At 40.6% G+C, this 17,119-nt stretch overlaps 1 protein-coding gene across 3 annotated transcripts in view; it reads right to left on the reverse strand.

Annotated features, from left to right (window-relative positions):
• MYOM1 (myomesin 1) overlaps positions 1 to 17,119 on the reverse strand; it is a 216,921-nt gene that overhangs the window by 173,065 nt on the left and 26,737 nt on the right. For all 3 annotated transcript variants that reach the window (XM_033933965.1, XM_033933964.1, XM_033933966.1), the window contains one exon: positions 9,366 to 9,777. In XM_033933965.1, the coding sequence (XP_033789856.1) occupies positions 9,366 to 9,777 (412 nt within the window). The remainder of the gene's footprint in view (positions 1 to 9,365; positions 9,778 to 17,119) is intronic.

A 17,119-nucleotide genomic window follows, 5' to 3' on the forward strand; every position in this document is an offset into this window, starting at 1 on the left:
TAGTAATCAATATATCTATCACTATACTTACTTATTAGTGCTATACACTTAGTCCAGTGATTCTCTACTTTTTTCATTCCGTATCTTTCTGACAGATCAAAAAAAAAGTTGAATATCACTGGGCTAAGTGTATAGCCTCGATGGAGGCTGCCCCAACTTTGTTGGTTGGGCTGAGAATTTTTCAGTGGTCCCTCATATTATTGATTCTTCTTGTCATTCACTCAATTGTACTAATAAGCATTCCAAACTTGACTGTCAAATAAAACCTGTCAAGTCGAAATAACTGGTGAATTCTATGGTTTCTAAAAAAAAGCCCCCAAAAACCTACTGAAACTTTGCTGCCTATAAATCAATACAGTTAAAATTAAAGAAGACCTTTTTCATAGCCATTGGTTCCCAGTGGGCTGGCAGACAGGAGTAGTAGCTGGATCTTGCAGCACTGCCAATTTACACTGAGAACAGGCTCTAGGATGGTGAGTGAAGAAGAAAGCTGAAGGAAGGTGTCTAATTGCTGCAGCTGCTATCTCCCATCCTACCTATGATTGGTCCTGACCAGCTGATTAAGCCAATCAACAACCAGAGGTGAGGCCCAGCATTCTCCAGTTCCTGCTGTGACAAGTGATGGAGAGCACAGAGTAGCAAGAGCTTTTTTTGGAGGGGCAGTAAATGATAACTGTATAGTTGGCACAAAAAAAGAGGAGAGTAGTAACCCGGAAGTGAACGCTGATTGGTTGATCCTTATCTTGACAGCTGTCAATCAATTTGATATGAGATGTACCCCTTATACTACTGAGGAGAAAGCAGATTATGAGTCTACAAAGCTTCCTTGGTGGGAGGGAGGGTGAGAGAAGAGAGAAAATCTGTGTGACCCAGAGCCACTACCTCCCCCCCTGATCCTCTGTTTCACCCAAAACATTTCTGGATGTTTATGCTTATAGCCCTTATTTAGGCCTCTGTGTTAGCAGTGGTGATAAGACTGACAACATGATAGAAACCTCAAGGTCATACACTGCATAGTATTTCTTCTACATAGCTTCTAATTGTGACTGGATCAGTGAGCTAATAGTGATAACATTCTTTGATTATCAACAAAGCTCTAATGTCTGGCACAAAACAAAGCATTAGTTGATAGGCCCAGCATCCCGTGTATGTGTGTTGCTCTGTGCAGAGGTCCATGCAATGCCAGCCTTGCCAAATAGCATTCATATTTTCCATCAACTAAACTTAAGGCATGTGCTCATGTACACAGCAAATCTGAAGAGCAATCCACCTTGGCTATCAGAGACAGCTTATGCTCATCAAGCTCTCATATGTATATGGAAAGTTGTGGAAAGTTTTATTTGTGGCTTGAGTGAATCTGTCCTACTATATAGCAGAGAAAAATGAGTCAATATATCAAAGACTGTTTATGACACTGTTCTGTAACCCAAAAAGCAAATCACAAAGAAGAAAACAGGTTTATCTATATGGAGATGAGTAAATTTAGGGCTCCTTTTATCAAGCCGCGCTAGCGGGGTTAACGTGCGCGACATTTCATTATGCGCTAACCCCCGCACTGGCCAAAAAAATACTGCCTGCTCAAGGGAGGCTGTAGCGGCAGAGGGACTCAACGGCAGTATAAAGCCGCGAAGCAGCCTGTTTAGCGTGCTGCGGCTGCCAACGCTGCTGGAAAGAGGTTTGCTGCTCGGACATCTCGCTGAGAGGGTCGGCAGGGTTCGCAAGGGAGGGAGAGATAGGAGGGTCAATGAGGGATCGGCTTGGAGGGGAGAGAAGTGGTCTGCCTGGGGTGCTCAAAGGCCTGGCGCCATTACCTTCTTCGGGCAGCAGCAGCATTCACAATTCACTGCTATTGCCGGCTTCAGGCCATCCTCTGCCGGGTCCTGCCGACTTCCTGTTTTCATGAAGACAGGACCTGACAGAGAGGAAGGCCTGAAGCTGGCAACAGCAGTGAATTGTGAATGCTGCTGCTGCCCAGATGAAGTTCAGGACACCAGGCCTTGGGTGACAGAAGGAGGATAGGGAGCAGAGGGGGAGAGAATTGGGGAGAGTGTTGCTGTACCTAACTGGAGGGAATGAAAGGAGATGTTAGGGCTTGGAGGGAAGAAGAGACGCCAGGGCATGGAGGAAAGGAGGAAGGTATGCCAGACCAAGGGAAAAGGAAGGGGGAAAGGAAGGCGGAGATGTCAGAGCATGGAGGGGGAGGGATAGATGGAAGAAAAGGAAAGGAGAGAGATGCCGGGAATCAGGGAAGGGATGATGCCAGACCGTGGGGTGGGAAGGAAAGAAAGGAGAAGAGAGAGATGCCAGAGCATAGGGAAGGGGGTGGTGACATGGAGAGAAAAACGTAGAGGTGACAGAGCTGAAATTAATCATGTACAAATGAGAGAAGGGCAATGGGATAGATAGCTTATGGAAGGAGCATAGAAAGAGGGAAGATGCCATATGGAAGAGAGAGAGAGAGGGCGGACACTGGATGGAAAGAGCACAGAGGGCAGTGAATGGAAGGGGCAAGATAGAGGGTGAACAGTAGATGGAAAGGGTAGAGAGAGGGAAACAGACACTGAATGGAAGTGTGGGGGAGAGGAGGAACAGCCGCTGAATGGAAGTGTGAGGGACAGGGGGAGCAGATGCTGGAAGGAAGTGGGGAGGAGAAAGAAAAAAGGGCACATGCAGGATTGAGGGAAGAGGATAGAGTTAGTTACTGGAAGGGGTGTGGGAAAGAGGTGGCAAGCTATAAGTAGACACAGTGAAAGAGGGAAATTGAGGACTGAATAGTAAAAAAGAATTTAGACAGAGGCAGAAAATAAATTGAGAAGGAATACCAGGGAAGAACAGGAGGAAGGGAGCAGAGAGAGAGATGCCAGGGAAGGGGAGAAGGAGAGGAGACAGATACCAGACCTGGGAGGAGGAAAAGAGGAAGGAGACAGATACTAGATCTGAGGGGGAAAAAAGGAGATATGCTAAAATCTGCTGGGAGGGAAGGAGGGAGGAAGGAAAGAAGGAGAGAAAGAGGCAGAGAAAGGGGGGGTTGTAAGCACATTAGAAAGACTACAGAGAAAAAGGCTTGGACGAAAGGGGAAAGACAGGAGGCAGATGCAGGACTATGGGAGGTTCAAACAGAGGGGGAGAGAGAGGGAAACCTGGAACAAAGGTAGAAAGGAGAACTGACACTGAATCTGGGGAGGGTAACATAGGGAAAAGAGAGAGAGACCTGGACCCAAAGAGGATGGGGCTGGATTGTGAAAGAAATGTTGAATTCAAAAGAAAGATTGGATGCACAGTCAGAAGGAAGTGTAACCAGAGACTCATGAAATCACCAGACAACAAAGGTAGGAAAAATGATTTTATTATCAATTTAGTGATTAAAATGTATCTGTTTTGAGAATTTATATCTTTTGACTATATTTTGCACTATATTTGTCTATTTTTCTATAGTTACTGAGATGACATTGCATATTTTAAAGTAATCTGCCTTGACATCTTTGAAAAAACCCTGAAACTCGTAAATGATAATTAACATGTTATCTGCGTACAGTGTGCGTATGTTTTTTTTATATATTTTATGTTTACCATTATGAATTAATAAGATATTGTGTGTACATGAAAATGAATGGAAGAAATTGGGGGTGGGGTTAGGGTGAGGCTGTGGGTGGGGCTAGGGCGGGATTGGGGGACGGGACTGAATATTAATAGATGTCCCGTTTTGATGAAAAAAATAAATGGTCACATTATGCATTACTCTTGTCAATAGTTTAGAACATTTTAGAGCAGTATCACTCAAACTTTTTTTAGTTCCGGCACACTTAACGGAGCAAATTATAATGGAGCACATTATAATTGAAATAAAAAAATTACAAAACCAACAAAAACTAAATTTGAGAGTTATTTATTTAAAGTTCTTTAAGCTATGTATGGGCAATTATAACAACGGTGAAACTAAAGTAGATCGAATAGAATTGCTAATCAATGCGATGGATGAGCTGAGTGCAAATGAACTCAAAATGTGACTCGATAGTTGACAGGCAAGCATGCATTTTATCATCCACCATCTGCAGTTATTCTCTTTTTTCAATTTAATTTCTGTCAGAACTGAAAGTCCAAGTTCACAAAGATAAGAAGATCTAAACTGAAACAAAGCCTTGATTGCTTTGTTGTTCAAGTTACTTCATAAAAAATAAAACAAAAATTACTTGATGCTAGTTATCAAGGAACAATCATGCAGTGGCGTACCAAGAGGGGGGGGGGGGGCAGTCCGCCCTGGGTGCACGCTCCAAGGCGGTGAACAGCCGGCCGGATCCAGAACTTCCTGTGCTGCTCCAAACAGCACCTTAGCGCAGCAGCCGCGCTGAAGTGAACGAAGGTCCCGTAATGACTGTGCCGTCTACCGCCTCTGTTCCGGAAAAGGTAACTGACGTTGGTGGGGGAGGGGAGGGCGACCAGCAGCCACAGTCATCGCGGGATCTTGCCGCAACTCCCTGCGTCTGTTGGCCAAGCTCCCTCCGACGTCACTTACCTCTTCCATTCGGAGCAGAAGCAGTCATTGCGGGACCTTGCTGATTTGGGATGGAGAAAGAAAGGAGCATAGTAGGGTGATGAAGGGAGAGAAAGGAGGTCAGGGTGTTATGGAAGGGTGTGGAGGGTGAGAAAGGGGGTGTCAGGATGGTATGGAAGGGTATAGAAGGTGAGAAAGGGGGTCAGGTTGGTATGGAAGTGTGGTGGAGGGAGAGAAAGGGACAGATGCTGATGGAATTGCGGGGAAAGAGACATAAGGGGGAAGGATACTGCATGGAATTGGGTTGGAGGGAGAGAAAGGGGGAAGATGCTGATGGAAGTGAGGGGAAGGGAGAGGAGAGAGTGAAATGGGTGTGGGAAAGGGAAGGGAAGGGAAGAAGAGGAGAGGAGAGATGCCAGACCCATTGGAGGAGGGAAGGGAAGAAGATGGATGCCAGACTAATGGGGGTGAAAGGATAAATGCAAGGGGGATGCATAAAGTTTCTAGAACAGGAATAGAAAGAGAGAAGATGCCATATAGAAGGGGCAGAGAGAGGGTAGACAGTGGATGAAAGGAAGAGAGTGACAAAAAGATGAGGAAAGCAGAAACCAGAGAAGACAAGTAGAAAAAAATTATTTATTTATTTTGCTTTAGGTGAGATGCATCGCTGTTTCTGTGATGTTGCATTGTATGCAGAGTCCAGCTTCTTGATGCTTCCGTTTAACCTTTGTCTACGTATTTTTATTCTATCTCCCCATTTACAAAACTGTAGAGCGTTGGCATCTGAGCTGTTACCACTGTGGCTAAAAACCACACTACAGTTTTGTAAAATGGGGAGGGTTTAGTTTGAGATTACATACTAAGCGAAGGTGTTTTCTGTGTTCTGTGTATTCAAAAAGACATGGTTTTCTGTTAGGATTGACTGTGTAGGATTGATCTGTACTAGTCTGGCTTGTTTAGTTTTACATGGGTTTATTGATGTATTGCTCACTGCAGTATGTAAGATGCTGCCTTTTCCTAGGTATTCATGTGTGACGTGTGGATTGTTACTAAAAATCATGTTTTTTCATACAGATGGGGGGGTGTCAAAAAATGATGGGCCCCGGGTGTTACATATGCTAGGTACGTCACTGCAATCATGTCAAAGAATGCTTTTCTGGGTGATTGTATCCTTACGCACACTGATACTCATAACATTGACAGACTCTTGGGTATGCGACATACGTGTAATCTATTCTAGTCTATACTTATGAAGGGAATTTTTTTAAATAAAATTCTGGAATCTCTTGTGGCACACCCGGAATCTCTTCAGGGCTCACCATTGTGCTGTGTGCTGCATGTTTTTGCAGTGGAGTTTCCATTAATAATATGTACTGTACATAGCAGAATATCTTTTTGTTCACCAGAGACAAACAACTATGCTCTGTGGCCTATGAATGGAAGTGAAAGAATCAACACCTATTGCGGCACTGAAGGTCAAAGAACAAGTATGATGTTTTACAAAAGCTAATAACAGATGATGAAGGGTAATGTGCTCTTTGATTTATCAAGACATAATTATACATTATATGGCAATGCAATGGACTCATACAATAACAATAGCTATGGATGCCCCTGTATCAATAATTAGCTACCCATCTGAAGACCAAATAGAGCCAAGGACAATTATTCATAGGGTCACCCAAGGCTAGTATTAGAAGAGGGCAAAGAGGGCAACTGCTCTGGGTCCCCAAGCTTGAGTGACCCCAAACTACATGAAGCTGAAGAAGACACAGCCCCTCCCAAATTTCTGCCCTGGACCCCAGCATATTAAATATCAGCATTGAAGTCACCGTGAATTGACACTGAATGGCTATCGCCGTGATTTGACACTGAATGGATATCGCATAACCCATAACCCATTAAACATTTGCAGAGCTGCCAAATTATGCATTATGGAACCTGCGCCACTGATTTCAAGGGTAGAATCAGGAACTATAAATACCATGCTGCTTTGGATTGCAAGTTCAAAACCAGAACCTGCCAAAAAGCATCCCTCCTGGAACTAGATGTCTTGGCAACTCCGCATTTGGAAGACTTTTTTTTATTGTTTACTGAAAATTAACTCCTATTTTAAGAATATTGCACTGATTAAGAATATTTTCATTTCATACCATAGCTTATGAATATTAAAGCAAAAAAAAATCTGTTACAAAGTGGTTAGAACTTAGAAAACAGAGCAGTGAAGTATATAAACCTTGTTTGACAGTTATGGATTAAATAAATATGAATATACATATTTTCAATGTGGAACAGAATTATAATTCTAGGGTAATTTAATAGACTTATTACATACATAAAAGGGCTTTTATATAGCTATCCCAGAGGTTATGCATGGTGACAAAACAGCATATAATTTTAAATGCGATACATGAAGGCATGTTCTAAGGTGGAATGCAGTTGGAGTCGCAAAGTTCAAATTCCTTTATTTTTGATATACTGTTTATCATACAGGTATCTAAACGGTTAACAATAAAATCGAATATAAAAATAAAAAATAAAATAAAATAAAAACATGGCTAAGCTAAAAGGAGGAAAGCACTTACGCATTGACGTACATTATACTCCTTTTATGCTAACATTTATGCCAGTTAATAAGGTACAATATGGCTAACTGGGGAACACAAAAACTCAAAAATACTGCCAGATACAGATAAGTTTGTTATTACTATTGAGTCAAGACTATAGGAGATATCAACTATGATTTGGGACTTTTTTCTCCATTTTAATTCTTTGAATGGGGATATTAATTGTGATTTGCATAACATATGATTTTGGAACACGCTAGAATACGCATGGATTGAATTATGATTGGAGATTGATTCACACGGACTTTTAAGTATTAATTACAGAAAAAGAGAATATATTCATTACTCACAATTTTTACTTTTTATTCCTATTTTTGCACTTTAGCACTTAGCACTTTATTTTTATTATTTGATATCTTGTTGAGGGGTGGGGCTTTTTGAGTCACTACCCCCTATATTTTTCCCTTTCAGGGTTTTTCACCATGCACTTTAATTATTGAAGAGAAAAATGATGTATGTGGCAAAGCTTATTTAGGTTTGTTTTAAAAACCTGGTGTTGGTCACCTATGAGCTTTTGTCCGGGGCCTGGAAAGGTTATCGATATCACAATTGGGCACATACTGAAGTGTCTCATATTTATTTATTTATTTAAATGTTCAGCAACTCTCATTAGTGTTTTTGATTGTTTGCTGCTGGTAAACACCCTTTCAGCATTTAATATAGGGTTCTGCCATTATATTTTTGTTATTATTGGGGAAAACAGCTTATCTTCTGTTGCCTATGATATCTGCTTACACCATAAGCTATTTGGGACTAGAGTTCATTCCATCCTCATGCAATTTGTTGTATCTTTCCAGTGTACAGATCACTATACAAAGCCAATATAAGGATAATTAAACCAATGACCATAAAGACTAAGATTCCCTGATCCATATCTGTTCTCCCTTTGCAGTTAGGATGGGAACTAGCAGTACCTACTGACAAATCAATGTTGTGTGTACGTGTATTTGTAGAAAGGATATTGGGATTGGACGTGAGGGAGTGGATGTGATTTGGGAGGGAGAGGGGATGGTGGGTGAGTGAGTGGCATGGAGAGGGAGTCTGTATATTTGGAGGAGGAGATAGAAGAGATTGTGTGTTTGTTGGAGAGTATGGGACAGAAGATAGGGTATGTGTCTGTGGGGGTATGAGTGTGGGGGGCTTGGGAGAAGTATTTGTGGAGGGTGGGGGATGTGTCTGTGGATGTGGGGGGATGTGTCTGACAAATCAATGCAGAACAAGTGCACATGGAAGAGAGGCAATGTCATGCTGAGGGCAGGCTTCAAAAATATTGCAATGGGTAGGTGGTTGACTAGGTAGTGGGTGTTTCTCTAGAACAAAGCTGCCAAGCACAAGAATGTAATAGGCAATATTTCTATCCATTCCCAACCCTGGAAATACTGTGAATGGCTGTACTCTTCTACAACTGTTAACATTCAAATATGCACATTCTTTTTAAATATATTCATTTGTAGCTCTTCATATTACATATTCCAAATCAAGGTACACCAGAACAACTTATATCAAACAATAGAGCTTACTGTATTTTAAAAAAAATTAAAGATGAAACGGTAACATTTGCTACAGCTTTCAGGCAAGTCTTCAAATAAACTTTAAAATAAGGGAAAATGTTTTCATGGAGTTTAATTTAAGGGCTCCTTTTACAAAGGTGCGCTAGCGTTTTTAGCGCACACACTAGATTAGCGCGCACTAGCCGAAAAACTACCGCCTGCTCAAGAGGAGGCAGTAGCGGCTAGCACCCACTATTCCACGCGTTAAAGCCCTAATGCACCTTTGTAAAAGGAGCCCTAAACGTTGGGCTAAACAACGAATAGAGCTTTAAAAAAATCTCAAACTTCCACAGTATGATACAAACTAAACTTAGGACTAAAAATGCCACAGACATTTTCATGCATATTCTGTCATACTGTGAATCCCAGTTATAATTTCAGGTACAGTGCCACTGTTGATGAGATTAAATAAAAGAAATGGTTAGGACTGCCTCATCAATACCAATTTGCTGGGTATGTGTGTGTGTGTGTTATTTTTGTCTCTCAGTGCTGGGAAAGGGTTTGATATAAGCCATCTTTCATAAACAGTGACTTACTGGGGCAATATTTTGAAAGTGAGCAGTAAAGAAATGTTTGCTTGGTTGACCACGTGCATACTAATAATTTTCTGTCTGCGCAATTTAATTCACATCTCCTAATCTAGAAACAGCACAGATATGAAAAGCAAGGTGGTAGCACATGTGTGTCATGACCTACCCAAGGTTTCTGTAGATGGCAGAGCTGCCTTGCTCTTGCTGGAGTTCCTGAAGACTACTGTGAGCAGCAGAGCTTTGCTTCCGATAGAGTTCTTGAAGGCTGCTGTGGACAGCAGAGCTGCCTATGTCCTGGTGGTAACCTTGATGTCTGCTGTGACTGGCAAAGCCGCCCATGTCCTGGTGGTAATCCTGAAGGTTGCTGTGACTGGCAAAGCCGCCCATGTCCTGGTGGTAACCCTGAAGGCTGCTGTGAGCAGAAGACCGGCCCCTCTTCAGGTTGAGTTCTCGATCGTACTGGTCCAGGGTGGACTGCAGTTCTCTGTCGCGGTACGCAAGATCATAGTGCTTATGGCGTTTCTGATAGAAAGGTACAGACATTCTGGGCACTTTGTAACTATATGGGTATCGTACGTCTACAAGGGAGAAAAAAAAGGATGTCAGAAAAATGTTGCTTTTTTAGTTGACCTGATCCAAATCTGTAAAGGCATCATTATGTTTAAATAAACAGCAATGGTAAGTTTTCAGGAGTAAACCAAACGAAGGTAAACTAGCAGCTGTAATAAAAATGAAACTTAGTCAGAATTTTGATTCAGCAAATAGATGCATGCAGCAGCTGAATTAGTTTTGCACTTAAATGGGCACTTGATGATTTTAAAAATATTTTTTTTTTCATTCAAAAAGAAACAGTATACAATGGAGACTGCAAATGTTTGATTCTTGTACTTAGCAGCCGGACACAGCAAAAAGTAAAATACAGAACCAATTATCCAACAGCCCTGCCCCACCCCTGTACTGCAGCAGATATAGATAGAGAAAAGTTATAGATGAGCCATCCACTGTCCAAAGTTAAATAATTATTCAATACAGAATCAAAAGATGTTGATTTTAAGAAAAAACTGCATGCCTCAGGGGACAATATAGATCAATTTGGTTTCCAAAATGATTGGAAATATTGCCACTGCAATAGGAGCTATTGAAAGTTTCCAATTTAATAGTATATATTTCTTGTCATCAAGAAGGCCTTATGTAAAAAAAACATTTACCCCTTCCCCCCCCCGCCGCCCCTTTTTTTTACAAAAGTGCAGTAGAGGTTTTTAGTGCTGGCTGGCACGCTGAATGCTCTGCTCTGATGGTCATAGAATTCAGCATTCAGTATGCCGGCCAGCGCTATAAACCTCTTCTGCACTTTTGTAAAAGGGGAGAGGGGTTAATTATTTTGGAATGCACCTGGATGATAGAGCCCAGGTTCAATAGAATGTTCCAAATTAATCAGTCATAACAAATGAATAAATGTTGTTTAACAAGGGAGGGAGTGAAACACTTGGGGCATGTAATACAACTGAAATGAAGTGGGAAATGTAGGCGGGTCTCTATTGGCGTAATTGAAAAATAACTACTATCATGAAACCAATCACTTAATTGTCTCATACCAGAGGCTAAATTATAGGAATATAAATTGAGAAAAGAACCAGACCCCCACCCCAGAGGTTTCAGATGAAATATGTTTTGCAGTAGGATATGAGTTTTCTAGCCCTGCCACAAGTACTTCAAAAGCAATTTGTGTTAATTACTTCCCTGTTCCTCTAAGTTAAAAAGAAAGGCAGCATTTTAAATACATACAACCATTTTGATAAGATTTTTGTGTTTAAATTTAGAAATTACACTGGGCAGTAAGACTCAGGATATTGTGGATCCTTGCCAGGCTATGGTATGAGTGTTACAACTGCTTTATTGAAATATAATGGAAACGTACTCTGCATTGTAACTGTACTGCAGTATAGTTCTAAACAAGGTGCAATCTGTGAGGATAACATGTTGTAAAACTAATTCCATCAGGGGCTGGAGCCTTGTGAAGTTGTAATTATCACAATAGCATCATATATTTGTATAGCCTTTATTGTTTGAGAAAGTTGCTTCATTTGTACTGCATCCAGCTTTGTGAGAGAGATATTACTCATACATACACAATCTAGAACCTTGGCAGAATCTGTAGTGACACCAGATGTGTATAGTTGTTGAAAAAATTGATGGAAATTATCTACCATCTCAGCAATGTGATTTGTGGATGTACCTTGTTTTTCCTCATCATTATAAATCTGTTGCCCATATATTGTATGGTAAGTAGAGTTTACGAGTCTGCCTAATTTATTACCATATCTAAAATGTTTATGTTTCTAAAATAATAAAGATCTCTGAGTTTATGCAGTAAAAAATTTAATGTTATTTGTGTAGCTATCAAGGTATAATTAGGTGATGTTGAGTAGGAGATAAGCCTTCATTTATCCTTTTTCAAAGGTGCCTCTAAGTGAATAATGTCTGTTAGACTATGGGGCTTATAATCGAAAGAGAAAAATGTCAAAAACCGGCTTAAGTCAGCACTTGGACGAACATTTCCCAAATACGTCCAAGTGCTGATACTAAAAATGGGTTTTGGACGTATTTCTAAACGACCTAGGCCTTCATAGTGCCGCTGAACGACCACAGGTAAATAGGGCGTTAATGGAGGAGTGTTGAGGGCAGGAGTTGGGAGGGATGTGGGCCAGCTTATACTTAGTTGTACAGCATATATAACCGAAAGTTATATAGCCTATGATCGACGGAACTTGAACGTTGTGACTTAGACTAAAACATGGTCTAAGTCACAAAAAACCACCTAAAGTCACCAGATATGCACTGCAAACACATAAAACAGATCCACACACACTTCCCCAGTGATCACTGACCTCCCCCTACCCCCATAAAAATATTAGTCACACCTTTAAAATTCAGCCTCCAGACCATCATCACCGGGCAGCCTAGCATAGGAAAGCCTAGTCGTCCAGCACAGAGGCAGCTTAAGTCATCTTGGGGGTGGGTTAGAGACCCATTAAAGAGGAGGACCCATGCCCATAAGCCCCTGTAATCACTGCATTGATATTGAAACATGTGCACTGCCCAAAACCCCCAATACACCCCCAAAACCCTTTTGTACTGGCATATATGTGGCTCCTGCAGCCATAAGGGTTTTTGGGGTGGTAGATAAGTGGGTCTAGGTGATTATGGAGGTGGTTTGTGGGCTCGCCATTACCTATAAGGGAGCTGTAGTGGGGAGAAGACATGGCACCATTTTTGTGAAGTTCACAGCAGTGCCCTGTAAGGTACCCCATTATTTAGGTGCCATGCCTAGGTGTTCAGTCTATCACTTTGCAGACCCCTCCCACATCCAACAGGGCTTGTTCTAGGCGTTTTGGACTTGGACGAAAAGTTGGAAGGAAATGTGGTATAAAGATGGACGCTTTAGCGACTTGGACGATTAGAACGGTAGGACGTATAATTAGACAATTTTCGAAAGTAAAAAAATTTTGGACGTATTTTTCAAAAATGTGTCCTAGGCTGTTTTTTACTTTGGACAACTTGCGAGTTGGATGTAAATGGACTTAGATGTCCCTTTCGATTATGCCCCTCCACTTTTTCAATGATGCATGCAAGCAATAATGTCTCCTCGTACTAAGGCCATAGCCAATTCCCAAAATAATATAGGATCATCAATGTGAGAATTATTATATTTAACTTTGGAGTCCCATTTATCCAAAAGATATTTATGGAAGATCCTAGAAGGGAAGCACCATCTACAAAGTAAGGGATGGCAAATCACACCCTCAGTGCAGATCCAGATTAAAGTTTGATCAGACAGAATTATGGGAGCAAATTAGAATATAATGTAGACGTGTGTAGTCTCTTTCATTGTGGTACAGAAATGCCATGTGCCAACCACATCTGGTAATAAAACCAATATAGGACAAGCCTCTACATCTGTATGTCTAGAGGGGTTAAATAGTGTTCCATCTGCCTTTTCATCCATAACTTGATTGATGTCCCCTACAAGACATAACTGTGCATCATGAACTGGGAAAGCAAATTGCACTACTTCCTCAATAAAGTTGTGATTGTATGAGCATAGACATTTACTGTAATAAGTTCTTCATTGAATCATTTCAAGTGGACCTGCATGAGCTAGGGTTTGAGGACTGTATTAGAAATGTCATAGCAGATTATTGTGAAATCAACCAGGTGGAGGACACAATTATAGGCACATGGTGGGCTGCATTAAAAGCCAAAATGTATGATTCAATAATAAGTTATTCACTAGCTTGGAAGTAGTATCAGAGGGTGGAGAATGCTAAGTTAGAGGATGAGATTAGGAGCATAGAGCATCAATTTCTGCAATTTGGCATTGGGTGGAATTGTAGAAGCTGCGGTATCGGTATAATTTAGTACTGAGTAAGCATGCCAAGAGTCAGATATGTATTATTATTTGCAGCATAATAAACCAGAGTATCTGTGTCACATTTAGTTACAAGGAACAAAACAGGGGAAAACAAAACCATAAACACAAATAGCAAAAGAAAGAATGGAATTGTCTAGATCTGAATGATGTGCACTAATGAAAGTGTCCTCCAACTCATCTGATAATAAAAGAATCTTTATTCATCCAATAGCTCAATGATACATCCAACGACTCAATGACTTGACATGTACATGTTTCAGCCAACAGACCTGCTTCAGGAGTCTTAAGAGCCACCAATGATAATACCTGGAATGTGCCTCCACTCAGCTAGATTTTGCCATACTTCAAACAGAAAAAGATGTAATATGACTGTCTTGATTGTAGGCACCGTGCATATGCACTGGATGCTGACATTACTGAGAAGGAGACTCAGGATGCTATAAAGGTGATGTCTATGAATGGGTTGACAGGTCCAGATGGTGTTAGTGTGGAGTATTATCAAGCATTTGAAAAGGAGTTAATACCACTTTAGCATAGAATTTATCAGCAATTCTTTCAGGAGCATTCTAGCTATGGTACCTTTACAGACGCAAGAATATTTGTTAACCCTAAACCAGGAAAGAATTCTTTTCATTTTTAAATCTTTTTATTGAAAATTTTATATTATAAAATACAGATATAGGAAGATGATACATCAAAAATGTTACAGACAAGGCCATGGGTGCTACCAGGTAACAACAAACAGTTATATGAAAAATTGTTATATGAAGCCATAAAATGGAAACACTAGTATGCTCCAATGGAGACCACTTCACGTGCCAGTAATTACAGGCCAATCTCCTTAATAAATATAATATTTATTAAGGAGATTGACCTGTAATCTCAGCATCCATTATACTGTTTAATTACTTTAATAAATGTGGCCAAAATGCTAAATTTCTGGCCACAAGGTTGTCAAGGGTAATGGATGTGTTGAATCATCGGGATCAGAATGATTTCATAAAGGAAAGATCAACTTCAGATAACTCGGTTTTTGTGTCATCTTATTTCCATGTAAGATGAAATTGCTCAAAGTTTAATCACAGAGTCCTTAGATGCTGAGAAGGCATTCAACAGCGTTGAATGGAACTATTTGCGTAAGGGTTTGGACTGGATTGGTTTTGGGTCATTTTATATTAAGAGTTGGCTTGTTATATTTGCAGCCTTAGGCAAGTAAGTATGCCAATGGGTTATTGCCAGAGGCCTTCTCTGTATATAGCAGGGCTGCTTCCTTTCAGCCTTTTATTTAATTTGTTTTATGGAACTTTTAGAACTAGTCCTTAGACATTCAACATTCAATATTGCTTGTTAAGGCTGGAATTTAAATAATTATTATGGTACACTAACTAAAACGTGCAGGATAAACACACGCTGACAATCGTGCTCCAACAATTGCGCACGGGACTTAAAACAGTTACAGTAAGTGCTCCAAAGGGGTATGTGGGGGGAACCCTCCCATTTGCGCTCTCTTTGGGAGGGGTGGAGGGAGTGAACCCCCCTCCCCAATTACAGAGGAAGCTGCCATTTTATCTCATTTTGGGAGGTGATTGGCAGTTTCCTCTTTCATGGGGGGGTTCCCCCTACACACCCCCAACAGGAGTGCGAACACTTATAAGTTTCGTGGGGAGGTTCCCCCTCACACACACCCTCAGAGCGCTTACAGTAACTGTTTTAATCCGGCGCGCATAAGTCCTGCACGCCATTGTCAGCACGCCATTGTCAGCGTGCATTTGTCCCATGTGGTTATGATGGGTCACCCATTATTATAGACTTATGATTATTAGTATATCTTACAGCTGTATCTATTTCCTCCTTGTTGACAATTATAGATCAGTTTGGCAAATTTTGGGGTTATAAGGTGAATTGAGATAAAACAAAGTGTTTACTGTTATCAAACTTGGTTCTAAAATGGATATTGTGCAGCATTTATTCCAGTGCGAGACCTTTTATTTTAAATATCTAGGAATCTGGTATGGAAACACCTTAGAGAATATTGTTTTGCAAAAATATAACAGTTTTGCAGACATCTTTGAAAAAGTTGGTAGGAGCATGGTCTCCATTGTATCTGCTCTGATGGGATAGAATGGGGACTATCAAGAATCAAGAAGGTTTTAATAACAAACATTAATTATGTTTTAAGTAAGCAGCATTAAATCTGTTTTACTACTTGGGATCTAAATAGATACTTGGGACCTGGGCTGGCCACTATTGGAAACAGGATGCTGGGCTTGATGAACCTTCAATCTGTCCCAGCATGGCAATTCTTATGTTTTTAAGTATGTTACCATTAATTTTCATGACAGCTCTTTATAAGACGCTGAAAAGTATTATTTCTAAATTTCTCTGGCATAATCATCCTCTAAGTTAGGGAATTGTGGGGGGGAGAGGGGGAGGAAATTTACTAAATTTTGAATATTATCATTATGCCTACTAGTTGCAGCAAGGTGACTATTGGTTTCTAGAGCACTGCTTGCAGAATAAACTAGTTTGGCTAGTGGTAGAAGAGTCTATGGTGTCACCCACTCCCTTGTCCTACCTGGCAGAGATGAACACCTGTTCTAAGAGAAAGTGATTTCTTGTTATGATGGCTACTATAGTTGCATTACAGAAGCCTGAGGAGTTATATGTTGAGGGGGAACTCCTGATTGGAATTATACATTGGTTAATTTGAATATTATTTATTTATTTAAACAAATTATATCCCGCTTATAATCCAAAGATACAAATAGCAGGTAAGCAAGATCATTGGCTGGTTTGGCAGAAACAGCAGATGTGGCTCTTGGAGCAGCTGTTAAATGATGGAAAATTTAAAACCTTTCAAATGCTGCAGGAGGTTTGGTTTATCAGATTTCTAATATTTTATCTGGATTCTGCTGCAAAGTGCACTGTTTGCTTCCAAGCTAGATTGGGAAAAGATCTCTAATTCAAAGTAGCTTCCACATTTATTTTGGAGGAGTGTGTGGCACAGTGGTTGGATCTACAGCCTCAGTACCCTGGGGTTGTGGGTTCAAATCCCACGCTGCTCCTTGTGACCCTGGGCAAGTCACTCAGTCCTCCATAGCCCCAGGTACTTTAGATAGATTGTGAGCCCACCGGGACAGATAGGGAAAATGCTTGAGTACCTGATTGTAAAAACCGCTTAGATAACCTTGATAGGCGGTATATAAAATCCTAATAAACTTGAAACTTGAATCTTTTGCCTTCAACAGGTTTATAATGTATGATCAAGAAACTTTGTATTGGGACACAGCTAGTGTAAGAATATGATGTGCAAGACAGTCAATGGCAGTTCTTTTGGTTGTAGGGTGCACATTTGACTTTCTCAGTATCAATTATACAGTCACATTTTTCCTTTTTCATCGTTCACTGTGGGTGCCACTTAAATTCAAAAAAATGTAGAAAAGAAATAAATGACTCTTGCTGGTCTTCTAAGGGCTCAGTTAGAACTT

Source organism: Geotrypetes seraphini, chromosome 2 (assembly GCF_902459505.1).
Source record: "Geotrypetes seraphini chromosome 2, aGeoSer1.1, whole genome shotgun sequence".
NCBI classification, from domain to species: domain Eukaryota; kingdom Metazoa; phylum Chordata; class Amphibia; order Gymnophiona; family Dermophiidae; genus Geotrypetes; species Geotrypetes seraphini.